At 39.9% G+C, this 16657-nt stretch overlaps 1 protein-coding gene across 1 annotated transcript in view; it reads right to left on the bottom strand.

Moving 5' to 3' along the window:
- The window catches only part of LOC117372093 (neural-cadherin-like), a 182285-nt gene that overhangs the window by 26201 nt on the left and 139427 nt on the right, over positions 1-16657 (bottom strand). Inside the window, exons 23-27 of the mRNA XM_033967830.2 lie at positions 11044-11258; positions 8156-8277; positions 6864-6991; positions 4021-4144; positions 365-548 (exon numbers count right to left, since the gene is read on the bottom strand). Of these exons, the coding sequence (XP_033823721.1) occupies positions 365-548; positions 4021-4144; positions 6864-6991; positions 8156-8277; positions 11044-11258 (773 nt within the window). The remainder of the gene's footprint in view (positions 1-364; positions 549-4020; positions 4145-6863; positions 6992-8155; positions 8278-11043; positions 11259-16657) is intronic.

Here is a 16657-nt window from a genome sequence, read left to right as displayed (position 1 = left end):
CTGTGTTTTTTATCAATATCACTGCGTTTTTAGTCCAATATCACTAAACTTTTATTAAAATGAATGCGTTTTTAGTCCATATCACTGTTTAACACTTGAACAAACTAACAACACTGTGAAATACTTTTTACTCTAGAAGTACATTTGTAAACAGGTACTTAAATACTTTCACTTAAGCAGATGTTTTCATGTGATACTTTTACTTATACTTGAGTAACTTTACCTGTGTATGTGTACTTTTACTTCAATAACAAAAGTACTTCACCCTCCTCTGCCTGAGTGTAGCTGAACTTCCTGCCCCCGTCTCTACACATATCTAAAAACAAACTTAACGAATAAAAAGAACGATATTTCCTGAGCTCACCTTTCTCACACTTGGGTCCCGAGACTCCGGCCTCACACAGGCAGCTGAAGGAGCTCCGTTCACCGCTACAGCGCCCCCTGCTGCCGCACGAAGGGAGCGGCTCCTTGTCGTCGCACGGGTCGTCGTCGAGGGAGCAGGTCGGAATCGTGTCGGTGGATTCGGCCGCGGAGCCAAGGTCGTACAGCTGTGAAGAGCGAAGGGGGAATAGAAATAAAAATATATAAACGCCACAGATTTCAGTGAAGTGGAGAGTGAAAAGAATAGGCTCCTCTGTCCTTGCAATCACAGGAGGAGAGTAAAGAGAAAAGTGATTGCCGTTTGAGACACACAATTCCATCTTGTGATTCGACACCATAAACTCTTATCTGATGGAGGTTTGTGATTATTTAATGACACACTGGACACGGGGCCCCTCTGCAGAACGTGAAGGATACGAGAGAAAAGAAGAAAAACCAGAGTGTTATTTTAAATCAAATAAAAATCAAATAGTAATCGCACAATCATTCAGTGAAATCAGTGACATCAGGGACAGGATTCAGTCTGTCCAGACCTGCTGCTGATCAACAAACACTGAAGCCACAGCTGCCCCGGGTCTGACTGAGACGAGGCTGATGATCTGTGCCATCGGACGACTCACCAGCACACACACACACCCCCCCCGCATAGAAGCACACACACACACACACAGATGCACACACACAGACGCACACAAGCACACACGCACATACACACATCCAATACCATGCACACACCGACATGCCAATCACACACAATCACATGCACAGACACACACACCCAATCTCACACGCACAGAATCGCACACACGCACACAAACAGATGCACACACACTCCAAATCACATGCACACACACAGACGCACACAAGCACACACACTTTCAATACCATGCACACACAGACATGCCAATCACACACAAACACACACACAATCACATGCACACACCCAAACACACGGACACACACACCCCCACACACATGCAGACACACACACAATCACATTCAAACACACATGTACACACAGACACACATGCCCAATCACATACACACACACACACACTCTATTATATTTCAGGTGTCTTGCTTCACCTCGTCAAATCAAACCAAGCTCCTCGTTGTGTTTTTGTTTTGGGTTTTTTTTCAGTTTTTTCACAACATTTAAAAAGTTCTTTTGGACAAATGTCTTTGTCCTGTGGAGCGTGTGAGACATGGACAGTGTGGACTCATATGAGACACGTGTCACAGGCAGCGACTTCTAAAGCTCTGAGGAAAAAGTCTGTTGAAAGGTCGAATGTGTGACTAAATACGTTTGAATATCCAGGTTCTGTTGGTGTAACTTGTGTAACTTTTGTGTGATTGTGTTCAACCTGCCAAAGGACTGAAGATGGACATGGTTTTATAATATTTACCTGCATAATGTTTATTAATCTGAGCTGGAAAGTGACGTCGTACGATCAGACGGGAGACAACAGACAGTTTCCTCTTTTGAAAACCTTGTACTTTGCCATGAAACATCCAAACTTGATCATTTGTATCAATGATTAAACCTAAAACTCACTGCAGAACAACACAAATCTAAATTTTAACAATATTTATTTAGTTTGCCCCTCATTTCTATTAAAGACTATCGGCTTTTAGAATGTTGTGATCTGAAACACAGCAAGAAAATAAGAACATTACAACAGAACGCACAAGAGCAGGGGTTTTATTTGTATTTGTGTTAGTTCTTTTTCAAATTGTACTTCTAAATTGGAAGATCATTCAGAATAAGCGGCTCTTTGGGGGTTAAAGGTCGCCAGCCCCTGCAGTAGAGACACCGCTGCCCCTTGTGGCACCTCGTGGTATTCAACCGTCTCTACTGATAAAACAGAAAATATACGATGTACAAGTGGAACATAAAGATGCTTTTTTTAGCGTTCCTCAGATTCTCCAGTAAATATTTGTACTTTACATTTGAGCTAAGACCCTGTTCAACTGTATCAGCGTTTACCAAACCAGAGATAAAGTTTTATAGGCACCGATAACAAGAAACATACGTCTAAGTACAGTATTTTCAGGACTATAAGTGTCACTTTTCATAGTTTGCCCAGATGCGACTTATATGTGAAATGATTAAAATACTTTACAACCACGTGAGAGTACTCTACGTTTGTGTACAAGTATATTCAGTTCTGTCTATGCTTCATGTAGCTGAATAAATATGTGTAACAGTTGATTTTACATGTTACAGTTCACTTACTTGACCAATAGATGGCACTGTTGTGTTTGTAATACCTGTAAGAAAATTTACTTGACTCGTTTTCTTTTATACATTTCATATTTATAAGACCATAAAGATGATCATTTTTCATTTGGAACAATATTGTAAATGTTTAGTTTATCATAAGTCGAGTTTAAGATGTGAAAACTACTTCCTGTTTTCTAGTTCAGCCTTTTACGCTAATGCTAAGTCTGACCCGACAGAGCGCTATCTAAAAACAACTGAAAAGTAAAATATAAAGTGTTTGTTTCACAGGTGATGGATTCAAAATATATATTCAAGTTATATGTTCACTCGCAGATCAAAGTGTTTTGTGTATTTTCCGTGCGTTCCTGTGCAGTTTTGTGCCTAAATGTGATATGAACCAGAACTTATGTTATATTTGACGTGTTTGTTCTACTGTGTGAACTGTGATGAAAAAGTAAGACCACAGTAAACATCAGTGAAAACAACTCTGTGTCTCTCGTGTTTGTGGACAAGCCGCATATGTTACGTTAGCGTAGCGTATCTGATTAACTGTTAATATCTTATGTAAACATACCAGAGCTGTATTCAGTTTGTTGTCTATGTGTTATGTTAGCGTTAGCGTTAGCCTGCTGTACTGATATTCAGCCTGTTGTTCTCTAGTTTACTGTTTTTTTATAACTTGCCTTTAAAGATAAAATGTCTGTTCTTGGTCTCGGATTTTGTAAAATACATTTCCCCAAAAAATGCTGGTTGGAGGGATGGAGCGTGAGATCGACAGGTGGATCGGTGCAGCGTCTGCAGTGATGCGGTCGCTGTATCGGGCTGTTGTGATAAAGAAGGAGCTGAGCCCAAAGGCGAAGCTCTCGATTTACTGGTCAATTTACAGTCCTGTCCCCACCTATGGACATGAGCTCTGGGTAATGAGTGAAAGGACAAGATCACGGATACAAGCGGCAGAAATGAGCTGGGTGCTCCCTTAGAAATAGGATGAAGAGCTCGGAGTAGAGCCGCTGCTCCTCCACGCCGAGAGAAGCAGCTGAGGTGGCTCCTGGACGACTCTCTGGGGAGGTTTTCCGGACACGTCCCACCGGGAGGAGGCCCCAGGGAGGACCCAGGACACAGTGGAGGGACTATATCTCTCAGCTGGCCTGGGAACACCTTGGGGTCCCACCGGAGGAGCTGGAGGACGTGTCTGGGGTGAGGGAAGTCTGGGAGTCCCTGATTAGACTGCTGGCCCCGGATAAGAGGAAGAACGTGGATTGATGGAAATTTCCCCCAAAAATGCGACTTATATATGTTTTTTTCTTCATTATTATGCATTTTTTCTCTGGTGCGACTTATACTCCAGAGCGACTTATACTCTGAAAAATACGCTAACTCATTTCGACCAGGGTTTTAGCGACAATTTACAATACCTGGCTGTCGAGGAGCAGGTTGCGCACACAGCCGCTGTAGTGCTTGTACTGCAGTTGGGGGTATTCGTACGTGATGTTCTCGTTGACCCCTCCGAGTTGCAGGACACGGCTTCCATTCAGATACCTGGGTATAAAAGCGAAGGCACTCTGAGTATACTGTAAACAACAATAGCTGGCAAAGAATGCGAGAAGGAAGCGCGCAAGGACGACTTTTCAAGGCTCACATTCAAAACGCGGCGCCATAGAAAGAAAGAGATGGAGAACGCGGCGAGAGGAATGGCACATGCATCATATAAGCTGTCAAGGTTAAAATTCACACATTCATTTTTATTTTTTTTTTTTCAATTCAAGCTGTCAGAACAATGCCTTTCTCCGACACCAATATGGCACCCAATTCTTGTGCTGTTTGCTTCACAATAAAAATAGATGAGTGATGGATAAATTGCATAGCAGGAAGGCTTCAAATACTTTGGCTTTTACAGTGACGGCGGGAAAGTGCGAACGCAGAGCTCACCTTGTAAACAACGTACAGTCGGCTTTTGTAATTTGCGTTCGTGCGGGTCAATTAAAACCTCTCGCGATCCAAGTCTCGGGTCAAGTAGCCGTAGTAGTTTACCCGGTTCTAAATATATCAGATTTACGCAGAGTCGTTATCTTAAGAGCGTTGTTGTTGTTGCATGAGGAAAAACAAACTTAGCTCTGGCAAACTGCGCGGCGTGAAAGCGAAGTGAAAGCGCGCGGGCAGAAAGATTAGTTTGTATTTTAAGGATTATATCTGTGGATTTTATCAGCTGCTTTTCCCCTCCAGACACGACAGGCAGGTACATTGAGGAATTGAACAGTTGGGTTAAAAAACAGTCTGAGTCAGTCTCTAATATGATTTAGACGAGTGATTCCACTGCGGCTGCACGTAAACACCATCACAGATTCTATTGAACATGACGTGTATAATATTGCTGTTCTGTTAGCGAAACGCTGCTAGCTTATGAGCGCGCGGAGGAGCCGAAGCTGCAGACTACCCCCTTGACACGAGAAAATAACAGAATCAAGTTAATTGGGAAAACTAAAACGCAACTATGCAATTAAGTATAATAATTTCATAAGATTAAATGTAGAAAAGGCAGTAAAAGTTTGTGTAGTTTTAACTTAAAGGGCACATTTTTACGCTATTATCTGCACTTAATGTTGTTTCCTCGTCGCAAAAAGGCCTGGAGTTGTGTTTTGTTTCATTTGCACATGTTTAAAACACAAATCTTGCATATTTAAACTGAGTTCTTCTCTCAAAACACTCTGTTCCACCTTGTGATGTCATCGCGTGGTGATACAGGAAGTGCTCCACTGTGTTTTTAAACTCCACACACCTTCATTTCTAAAATCATTTGGATCATTTCAGCCCCGGAATAGTCAATTTGTACTGAACTAAAAGTAAAAAGCAGGTGTTAACTTGAAAACTATCACTTCATGACATCACAAGGTGGAACAGAGCGTTTTCAGCTTTAGTCTAATAATAAAGTGTGACTCAAACATGTGTGAATGAAACAAAACACAACTCCAGGTCTGTTTTTGAGGACGAAACAGCATTAGAACATGGATTAAAGCTCACAAGACACAAATATTTAGGCTGAGTTCTTCTCGCAAACTGAAAACGCCCTGTTCCACCTTGTGATGTCATCATGTGGTGATACAGGAAGTGCTCCGCTGTGTTTTTAAACTCCACACACATTCATTTCTAGAATCATTTGGATCATTTCAGCTCTGAAGTTGCCATTTATCTCGACTGAACTAAAGGTAAAACGAGCTGTTAACTTGAAAACTACCACTTCATGACATCACAAGGTGGAACAGAGCGTTTTGAGCTTTGGAGATGTTACAGACTGATAATAAAGTGTGAATGAAACAAAACACAACTCCAGGTCTGTTTTTGAGGAGGAAACAGCGTTAGAACACGACTTAAACCTCACAAGAGTCAGTTTTGTGTAATATGGGACATTTTAATTTAGTAATTTACTACTTTTACAGTGTTATTTTCACCACCACCACTGGGGAAATCAATTAGTATTTTGTAAGTAAAGTTAAGATAAGTCATTTGGCTGTTTGATCCTGATTTAGGGGGAAAAAAAGCATTTATTGGCTCGTTGTAGAAACCTTCTCTAGAATCATTTGGATCATTTCAGTCCCGGAATTGCCCATTTGTAAAAAACTAAAGCGAAAAACGAGCTGTTAACTTGAAAACTCCCACTTCATGACATCACAAGGTGGAACAGAGTGTTTTCAGCTTTAGTCTAACAGTGTGAATGAAACAAAACACAACTCCGGGTCTGTTTTTGATGCCGTAACAACGACTTAAAGCTCACGAGAGCCCATTTTGTGTCATATCAGACCTTTACGTTAAAGTGAAGCTGCCAAACCAACAGCGTTATAACCGTGATTCATATGAAACAGTAATTAAAGGTCACTCCAACACATTTAAAATCAGCATCTACTGCACGCTGAAGATATGAGCGCAGCTGCTTTTATGGCGTGCACAGACGGGATGGTTATTCCGGAGCGAGGATGACGGAGCTGAGGCGGCACTTCTCCCATTGATGATGAAGATGACGAAATAAGATGAGGATCGTTTTTATGACAGAATATTTACTTTTGAAAATCATTACCACCATTGCGGGAGTCGGCGTTCGGATAATCTGAATACGGCCGCAGAAAAACGACGTCCGAAGGGTTTTAATAGTTTCATAAATACACGACCTGGCGGCTTTGGGAGCTTATTGTCTCCCTTTGGAATCCAGACGCTTTGTTATTGTGCGCCGCGCCTCGGACAACTGTTATTTAATTATCGATCTCACTTGTCTCTGTTGGGCGTCACCCCTCGGATTTCGCACGATGAACGGTCCTCCGTCATGGCCCAGGGGTCCACACCTTCCGTTTCCATGACGATAGCACTGGAGCATCGATCCAGGGTGAAGCGGACTTCCTTAAAACGGGAAAAGTACAAGTCGTTAGATTATTTTGAAGTTCCATGTGTCGCTCAAGTAAATATAAAGCTTGCCAACAGTTAGAATGCATGTAATTTAAGACGTGCAAGATAGACACGTTTAATGCCATACTGTGAAACATTCCAGAATAACATCTCCATGGGGAAAACCAAAAAAGTTGCGCATTTTAGATTTGTCTAGCAGTTAGATTTTTGTGATTCATGTCACATTTTGTTGTTCAATACATCTCTGAAGTAAATACAGATAATAAACAATGACATTGAACTTGAATTTTTGCCTCTGACGCAACAATCCAGGAGCAGATTAAACCACAAAAACTACTATAAACCTGCAATATTGTTAAAAAAATCACGAGATGCATAAAATAAACAGTAAAATAAACACTTTAGTTGTTAGTTTGAGTCTGTTATGAGATGCAAACTAACAACTCTAACAAATCTAAAATTTCGTAGAAGTGCATGGCAGCCTACAGCTTCAAACTAAAGACGACTCAATAAAATACAGACGATAAACGATGATATTGAAACTAATTTTTGCCTCTGACGCAACAATCCAGGAGCAGATTAAACCACAAAACCCATTCTAAATCTGCAATATTGTTTAAAAATCATGAGATGCATAAAATAAGCAGCAAAATAAACACTTCAGTTATTAGTTTGAGTCTGTAATGAGTCAGAAAAGTTATTAATTTAACCTTTTACAGCTTCAATCTTATCACCGAGGCTTAAAATCACAAATTTTCGTAATAGTTCATGACGGCCTATGTGTGTCTAACAGCTACAAACTAAAGACGACCCAATAAAATACAGATGATAAAGGATGATATTAAAACTAATTTTCGCCTCTGATGCAACAATCCAGGAGCAGATTAAACCACAAAAACTATAATAAACCTGCAATATTGTTAAAAAAAATATGAGATGCTTAAAATAAACAGCAAAATAAACACTTTAGTTGTTAGTTTGCATCTGTAATGAGTCAGAAAAGTTATTAATTCAACCTTTTACGGCTTAAATCTGATCCCAGAGGCTTAAAAACACAAATTTTCCCATTAGTGCATGACAGTCTATGCTCTTTTTATCAGCTTCAAACTAAAGACGACTCAATAACACAAATGAAACAGGTGCATTTGGAGAACTTACTTTACTGTTGCTCCTGACGTCGAGCCGGTGCCACCGTCTGTCGGCCACGTTTTTTGTTAATTGGAGAACCAGAGTTCCAGAGCCGTGATTGATTTTCAGGGTGGGTGACCCGGCAATTAGCTCTGAAAAACAGCGTCCAAATTACTCCAAGGTCTGTGAATTAGGACTAATGAGAAAGCTGTTATTTGGAAATGAGGTGGGCCGTGCGGAGAATCACCTTTAATATTTTGGTTATGGAGCAAAAACAAAGTGATAGATTTTTAAACAAGAGAAGTAGAGTTAAAAAAAAAGAGTTTCGCAAATGTTAATGTAGAAACAGATTGAAAAAACAGCCAGGAAAAACTTCTAGACTGGTGCTCTAGTCTGTCAGCTGTGTATTTACCGAAAGTGATAGGACTTTTTGCTCCTTTGTGGGATCCGAATCTTCTGGATCTGTTCATTTCAAAGAGCTGTTCAAAAGTCTGGCTCTTTTACCATTTTATTTATATGTCAGAAGTCAACGTGAGAACGCATTTTAGCTGCAAACTAATCACAGAGAGGAATGACCGAGGCTCAGATGTGTTTAAAACGGTTGAAGCTGGGAGTTCAAGTGTGTTTACCCTTTGGAATGATGAAATTCTAAATAAAACGTTGCGCTACAATAATAATAATTAACGTTATGACGATGTCGAATGTGTTTTTTTGTGCACAGAAGTGTCGCCTGCTCTGCTTCTGTGCAGATTCTCGGGTTGGTTCAGCGTAAAAAATGCGTAAAAACTGGGGAAAAACGATTCGGTTCTTTTAAAATATGAGATCAGGATCCAATTGTTTGCGTTAAGGAATCGTTCAAAGAGCCGGATTGTTCCAGTCGGGAGCTAGATCTGCCCGCTCAACCAACAATGTTCATGTCGAGAGCGGGATTTTCGAACCTCCAACCTTCGGATCAGTGGACAAACGCTCTACAAACGGAGCGACAGTTACACGATAAGTCATTCCGAAACACATTTATGTTTTTACGATGTTTTTATTCTATTGTTTCCATTGTTGACGCATGTCCTTGACGAGTACACATCTTCTGTCTTTGTCTGCATGAACTCGTGTCCTTATGTAAGAACAGAAACACATGAACATACAGTTAGTGACAAAGAGGATTATTTATTTAAGTTCATTCGAGGAGCAGATGGACAGCAACAGAGCGAGAACAATGCAACCTCCAGCCTCCGACAGCCGCTGCTTCTTGTTTCAGTCTCGATGAGTAACTTGTAATTAAAGCTGGTCGATAGTACCAAACAGTCCAATCAAATGCATATTTTTAAAGGAGCGCGGAGCATTTTCTATAATGAGTCTGGGAAAGAGATTGTAGCTTCGATCTTTGGGCTAGACCGGGGAGTCCGAGTGCACCTAAGTGAGTAAAAAATGAGTTGATGGAAGCTTCTGTTCTGAATCTAACCGGGTTTTGTCACCGGTAGACAGCGCGGTGCTTCAGGATGGCTAAGTGAGTTTGAGGTCACCCACAGCGTCCAGCTCCGGTCAAATGAAGCGTATCGAGCAATTACGAGGGAGATCTGGAGTCACGTATTTGGAATTCTGACTTTGAGTATCATAGCAACCAAAGAGCCAATCCAGAGCGAGGTTGTTGGAGGTAACGCCCCCTTCCCGCCCGCACCGCTGGTTTAGGAGGGAGGGCAAAGAAGGCGCCTGATTTGTCTGTTATTAATGTTCATATCTTGATTTCCTAGGACCTGGTGTCACATTTTGGGTTGTCTTGGCCACAATGCAAAATTTTAGAAGAAGACGAACAGCAACAATACAAAAATATAACATTTAGAATATTTTTAAGAGTTTAGAATGTTCCCAATATTTGTTTTTTTTTTTTTTTTTTTGCAAAGGCTCATGTCTTCCTGCTCCTCTTAATGCCACTTCAAATGAGCCACATATGTTTTTACTCAGGACAAATGTTGCTGTTTCAGGCACGTAATAGTTTTTGCAAATCATTATTCAAAAGTTCTATCAAAATGACTAAAAGATAGAACGAATGTCCTCATATGTGGACATCATTTTTCCAGAAACTACATAATGTAAAAAGCTGATTATTTGTTTTTACTCATTAGGTCCAATTAGTCTGAATAACAAAGAGAAATTAATAAAGCCATGGAAGAGCTCGGGTGTCAGGAGGTTAATTTACAGACACAAAAGTGAAATAAAAACCCCAGGATCATGTAGAGGGTTAATACAAACATTTAAGAACAAAATGACTCAATCGTCTCTCAATAGAAAGTGAATTGGAGCTAGAATTAGACCCGGATGCCGTGTTTATTTCCTGTTTGGAACGTGGCGGCTAGCTGGTTAGCTACGTCCATTTATATAAACAGTCTATGGTTGGTACACGAGATGCATTTAGACGAGGAACAAATCGTGACGTCTGAACAACTGCGTAAGTGTCTCCAAAATAGAAATATTAAAAAATAGAAATAGAAGTAGTGAGTGTTGCTGTAGCATGTAGCTTCCTGTTCTAATTGGTTTCATGTCAGCTCATTAGCATTCGTCGCCTCATCTGTGTCGCCCTGATCCAATTCTGTGTTTAAAAACTAGTACCACACTATTCTTTTGTAAACAATGGGTAAATATAATAGCTAGCCAGGCTAAGTGAACTGGGGAATACGAGTATGAATTATGCAGTGCTCTACTAGCTTGTAAAAATGTAATGTAGCTGCTCTTTTGGGGCCCTTCAGATTCATTCTATTACTTTAAGACCCATCAATAAAACTCACAAGACACAAGCAAACTGTATTTTCTCTCTAAATTTCATTATCTTCCCTTCACTAATTAAACTTATCGCATTAATTTTCCAGGCTGTCCGCCGCAGAGCCGGAGGAGCGAGTCTAATTAACCTGAAGTTTGCGTGTTACCTATGGCCATGTAGTCCTCGCCGTCCCCCGGCATCAGCGTCGCCAACGGGCCGGAATAGAGCAGCAGTCCGTCATCCTCTTCTGTCATAAACTCCAGTGAGAGATGGCTATCAAAGCACGGCCTTATAGGGGGAAACCAGGCATAGCCGTTGCCAAGGAAACTAAGTCTCGTCTGCTGACAGTCAGGGCCCTCCAGCTGCGGGGGGCACTGGCACCTGTAGCAACGAAACGCAAAAAAAACACAGGAAGAAAAGACATTTAAGTGAAAGAAAGTGTCAGCCCTGTTTTTGTTTCTGCGCCAAAAATATTTCACTGTCCGGCGTTAAGGCAAGGAGACCTCATCTTGACAAGGGGACCTCAACCAGACGAGGGCGGGATTGGTCTCAAACACGAGTATTGACCTTATTCAGAGTTCAGCCCCGCTCATTTTTACCGTAAACGCGACTAAATTGTGCTTTCTTTGCGGCGGAAACATCGTTTATTTCAAGGGCGGAGAATTTGGGGAAAGGTTTCGCCGCTAAAATATGATACGAAGTAAGTTTGTTTGCGTAAGATGTTCTTTTTTTTTGTCCGCGTAATCTACTGGCGTCAAACTCAAATTCACAGAGCGCCAAAATTAAAAACTGTGACTAATTCGTGAGCCAAACTAAATATTTATAACAAAATTTGGACAATATCTGCATGTTTTTCACAAAGAGTGGATTAAAGTTGAGTGAAGCGACAGGTAGCAGATGCAAACGAGCGTCAACAGAAGTGGTTTGCAAAGCATTCTGGGATTTGTAGTATTTGATATGATCTCGCGGGCCGAATATATGTATATCGCGGGCCAAATTTGGACCGTGGGCCTGAGTGTGACATGTCTGGCGCAATCGCTCAGTCGTCCAGGTTTGATCCACAGTGAAAGAAGAAATCAAATCTGTCAACTGGAAAAAAAGGTGAGTTTTGGTCAGATTACTGCTGGACACTGCCTTATATTTTCTCGTGGAGGCTTTAAAAAGGCTCCGTCGATCCCTGTAGAACTTATTTACTGTTAAGGTCGGCAGCCGCGCGCAAAGTAAAAACAACAGCAATGACAAAGACGCCGCCCACAGACACAGGAACAGAATAAGTTGAATAGAGTTTATGCAGACGACGTCACAATGAAGCAGATTTTAAGGCAGTGTCCAGCAGAAAACTGAGTGTCAATGGTGAATTATGACGTTTTCTCCTGTAAAAGCAGGATCTAAAATGTGAAAAAGCTGCTAATAACAAATACAAGTCTAAAACGTGACATCGAAAACAATAAAACACTAAAAAAAAAACAGCTGACACTTGGCTAAACCGCAGCTATAGTTCAGGCTACGCTAACGCTCAACTTTTGATACAGATAAACTGAACCTTTCTCTCCTTAAACAAGATATTTTTGAGTCTTTGTGTGGAGGAAATAGTTATTGCGGGATGAAAAAAAATAGTTCCACGGACAAAAATGAGGCCACGCAAAGAAAAGAAGCACATTTTGTTTGTTAAGTGGTTCGTAGTTACACCTCAGTGCCACTGGAATGTAGAGAGGCATTTTTTTTTAATAAAGTGAAGTCCGAAGACGACCTGTATCTGGAGACCGTGTAAAGACGTGGACTAAAGCGAGCGTGACGTCACCAGAGCGTCCAGCTTCAGTCGAATAAAGTCTGTGTTTGTGTTTAGCTCAGGATCAGGATCTTTACAGCAACAACGACAAACTGGATTTACAATTTACACATTTATTTAAGTCAAATAAATAATATAATGTGAGAAAGTAAGAGAACCACAAACTGTATAAAGTGAGAGCGAAGTCACCCACAGCGTTCAGCTCCACGTGAAGCTAATCGAGGCTAGCAGTTATAGCGGCTAATTTGGAGCAGAGATGCATATTTGGAATTCCGACCACGAGTATCATAGCAACCAAAGAGCCAATCAGGAGCGATGCTGTTGACGGTAATGCCCCCTCCTGCTCGCACTGCTGGTTTAGTCTGGAGCAGGGTCAATCAAACCTGTGGCTAACGCTAACGGGAGAGATCTCCGGGAAAGAAGGCGACACAATAGTTAAAATAAAAACCCCAGGATCATGTAGAAGGTTAATACGAACATTTAAGACCAGAATGAGTCTGAAATAACAAAAAAAGAAAAAAAAAACTCAAAATAACAAAAAAAAAACAACAACAACCTGAAAATAAAAAAACAACAACCTGAAAATAACAAAAAAGGAAAAAAAACTCAAAATAAGTATAAAAAAACAAACAAAAAAAACTCAAAATAAAAATAAATAAATAAATAAATAAAAAATAAAAATAAAAATAAAAATAGCTCCAAAAAAAAAAAAAACAAAAAAAAAAAAAAAACAACCCAGGATCATGTAGAGGGTTAATATGAACATTTAAGACCAAAATCACGAGTCTGACAGCAGCAGAGACAGAGAGAGGACACAGAGTTTAAAAAACAAAAAATAAATTCAAAATAACAAAAAAAAAAAAAAAAATAAAAAAAAAACCTCAAAATAACTAAAAAAAAAAACCTTAAAAATAAACTCAAAATAACAAAAACAGGAAAAAAAATCAAAATAACAAAAAAAAACTGAAAATAACAAAAAAAGAAAAAAAAACTTAATAAATAACTAAAAAAAATAAAAAATAAAATAAATAAATTAAAAAAAAACAACAACAAAAAATAGCTCCAAAGAAAAGTGCAGAGAGAGGGGTGACCATGATCACTTCCTGTTTCAAGCAGCTAACTACATTAACCACGTCCATTTATATAAACAGTCTATGCCTTTATTCCAGTTTGACCAGTTTTTATCATTAAAAATGAAACCATCCTTAGAGATTACACATTCTACGAACATTACACGAGTCAAATCACATATAAAAACAAGAAGACGATCCGTGTAACTGCGAATCCAACATTATTTTTATACGTCTCAAACTCACGACATAAAAAATGAAGCAGTTAATTAGGATTCTGTGTAGCAGTCAGTTGAAATATCTGATGTCATGAAAAAGTATTCAGGTCTGGTCTAGGTGGAGTAGCTCACATTCATTCATAAATATTAATGCGCAGGGCAGATGCTACAGAGCGAAAGTGGTGGGTTTTATACCAGATGCCCTTCCTGTCAAAACGTATTGTGCACTTAAATAAATGTGATTATCGATTAACTGTCTCTACCTCAGTTCCAGCTCGTAAAAAATGAAATGCAGATATTATACAAAGTACGAGCGCGGGGGAAGAGATCGTGCATTTATTTATTTTAATGGAACGACTAATGTCTGCAAATCCCATCACGTATTTTAGGGAGCGACCGCGTGATTATAGGCCTGTCACGATAATCATTAAACCGACTCAGTGAATGAAACATGGAACTGGATTTTTAAGGTCAATATTTACCGTGTGGACTATTTCTGTTCAATTTTGGGTAATTTTGTCTCTATATGATACGATTTAAGCTGTAAATGGTTGAATTAATCACTTTTACGACTCATTACAGACGCAAACTCGCGACTAAACTGTTTAATTCTGATGTTTTTTTTATCGCAGCTCATGATTTTGACAGTTCTGTTTTGTGGTGTGAGCGAGGATATTCCCGTAGGAGTTGAGTTCTTCTTTAAATCAAAACGTAGTCGCTATAACTTAAGAGGTTTGTTCAGTTTGATTCTATTAAAATAAGAGCTAATGTGACAAAGATGTGTCTGTTTGAGGAATAAGACTTTGGAATGAGCTCGATGGCGATTTAAGTGAATTAAAACTTTGTCTAAATAAAAAAAAAACGTTAAAACATGACTTAATTCACACATTTACACTGCTGTAGGTTTATATTAGTCAAGAAATCTGTGTTTAAGATATTGATTTAAGTTAATAAATGTTGTTTTGTTGCTTTTTTCTGGAGTTTTATGTTGGTCAGGACGTTCTTACATAAAGATCAATGCTTTTTTTTGTCATAATTAATGAAGAAAATGTTTTGTTTTGTCTTAGAGTTAAAATAAAATTCATTTATTCATTTTTTTTTTTAACAATATTGTAGATTTAGAATAGTTTTGTAGTTTAAATCTGCTTGGATTGTTGCGTCAGTGGCAAAAATTAGTTTCAATATTATCATTTATACAGTGGTCCCTGGTTTCGTTCTAAAAATAAACCGCAAAAGGCGAAATCCGCGAAGTATCCGCTTTATTTTTTGCATTTATTCTATGTTTTGCAGCTGTAAAACCCCTCACCACACACTTTATACACTTTTCTCACACAGGCGTTAACATTCTCCATGGAAATAAGTTTTTATTAAAGCCAAAGGAACCACATTTCCATGGAGACAGGCCGAGTAACAGTCAGGTTTGTGGAGATGCGAGCCCACGTACAGTACAGACACGTGTTTTTTTTCTACTTTTTTGTGCAATAAAAGCATCCGAAATGAAGAGCATATTTTTTTTGTCTATTTTTTGGCTAAAGAGTTACATAGTGGGGCTTTACATAAAATTAGCTCAGTTAATTTAGCAGATTTGGCGTGTACAGTGGTCCCTCGTTTATCACAGGGGTCAATTTCCAAAAATAAGTTAAGTATCAGCTTCATTTTTTACATTATTCTCTATGTTTTTGTCTGTAAAACCCCTCACCACACACTTTATACACTTTTCTCACACAGGCGTTAACATTTTCTCACATTTCTCTCTCGTTTAAACTCTCTCAAAGTTCAAACCTTCGTCGGCGTCTTTGTCGGTGCAGAACGTTTCATCGACATTGTGGGTTTTGTCGGGGAGAAAACAAATCGCAAACGTACAGCACTTCAGAGTCACACCGCGATACAACGTTTCTACAACATTTCACATTCATTTAAACCACAAAAAACAGTCCTTTATGTTCAGTTTGAAGTTTGATTTGATTAAATTAACAGTTTTATCTCGACTCTCGATCAAACCCTACGCACAGCTCCGGATAAAGCACTCGATGGAGCGCGAGGTGAGGATGTTGATTTCCACTTTGCACGCTCGCTGCTCCACAGACCAGACGCCAATGAGGGCATTTTTACCCATCGATCGTTGAAAGCATGAGCCATAAATCCTTGAATATTCAATTGTACCTCAAATCAATTAACTATGAGCGCAGCACTACTTTGATCTGGTCGTTATCTGCCAGAGCTGCCTGCACCTAACCCTCTGGAGGCTGCTCCTGCGCCGCACACATCCCCTTTGTTAAGAGATAATTAATGCCGTTTCTTTCATTTTTCTATGCCGCTACTTTCTACTACCACTGATTTCCTGGACTTTTAACATCCCCACCCGTTCATCCCCAGCCCATTCTCATTCTGGAGGTATTACACAGTCTGGTTGACATCTGTGCAATTGGCTTTTCTTGTACTTATCTGCTTTGATTAGACTGATTGTTGAGCATCATCGCTCTTGCAGAAACATTAGCGGGAAATGAATGTTTTCGGTGCATCGCTGTGACGTGTTTGTGAATGCGGTGAACGCGGCGAACGCTATGGTAAATATTAACACAAAATTGCCATAAAGGGGAGAGATGCGTTTGGCGATGAGGGGCCGTGCGCTCGGTCGCTGCGGTGGCGGGGAGGGGGAAAATGGCGGTGGATCTGGCTCTCCACTGCAGGCATGTGAGACAA

This window comes from Periophthalmus magnuspinnatus, chromosome 6, assembly GCF_009829125.3.
Source record: "Periophthalmus magnuspinnatus isolate fPerMag1 chromosome 6, fPerMag1.2.pri, whole genome shotgun sequence".
Taxonomy (NCBI): Eukaryota; Metazoa; Chordata; class Actinopteri; order Gobiiformes; family Gobiidae; genus Periophthalmus; species Periophthalmus magnuspinnatus.
Note: the sequence above shows the minus strand (reverse complement) of the source record. Positions and strands in the feature narration are given on the sequence as shown.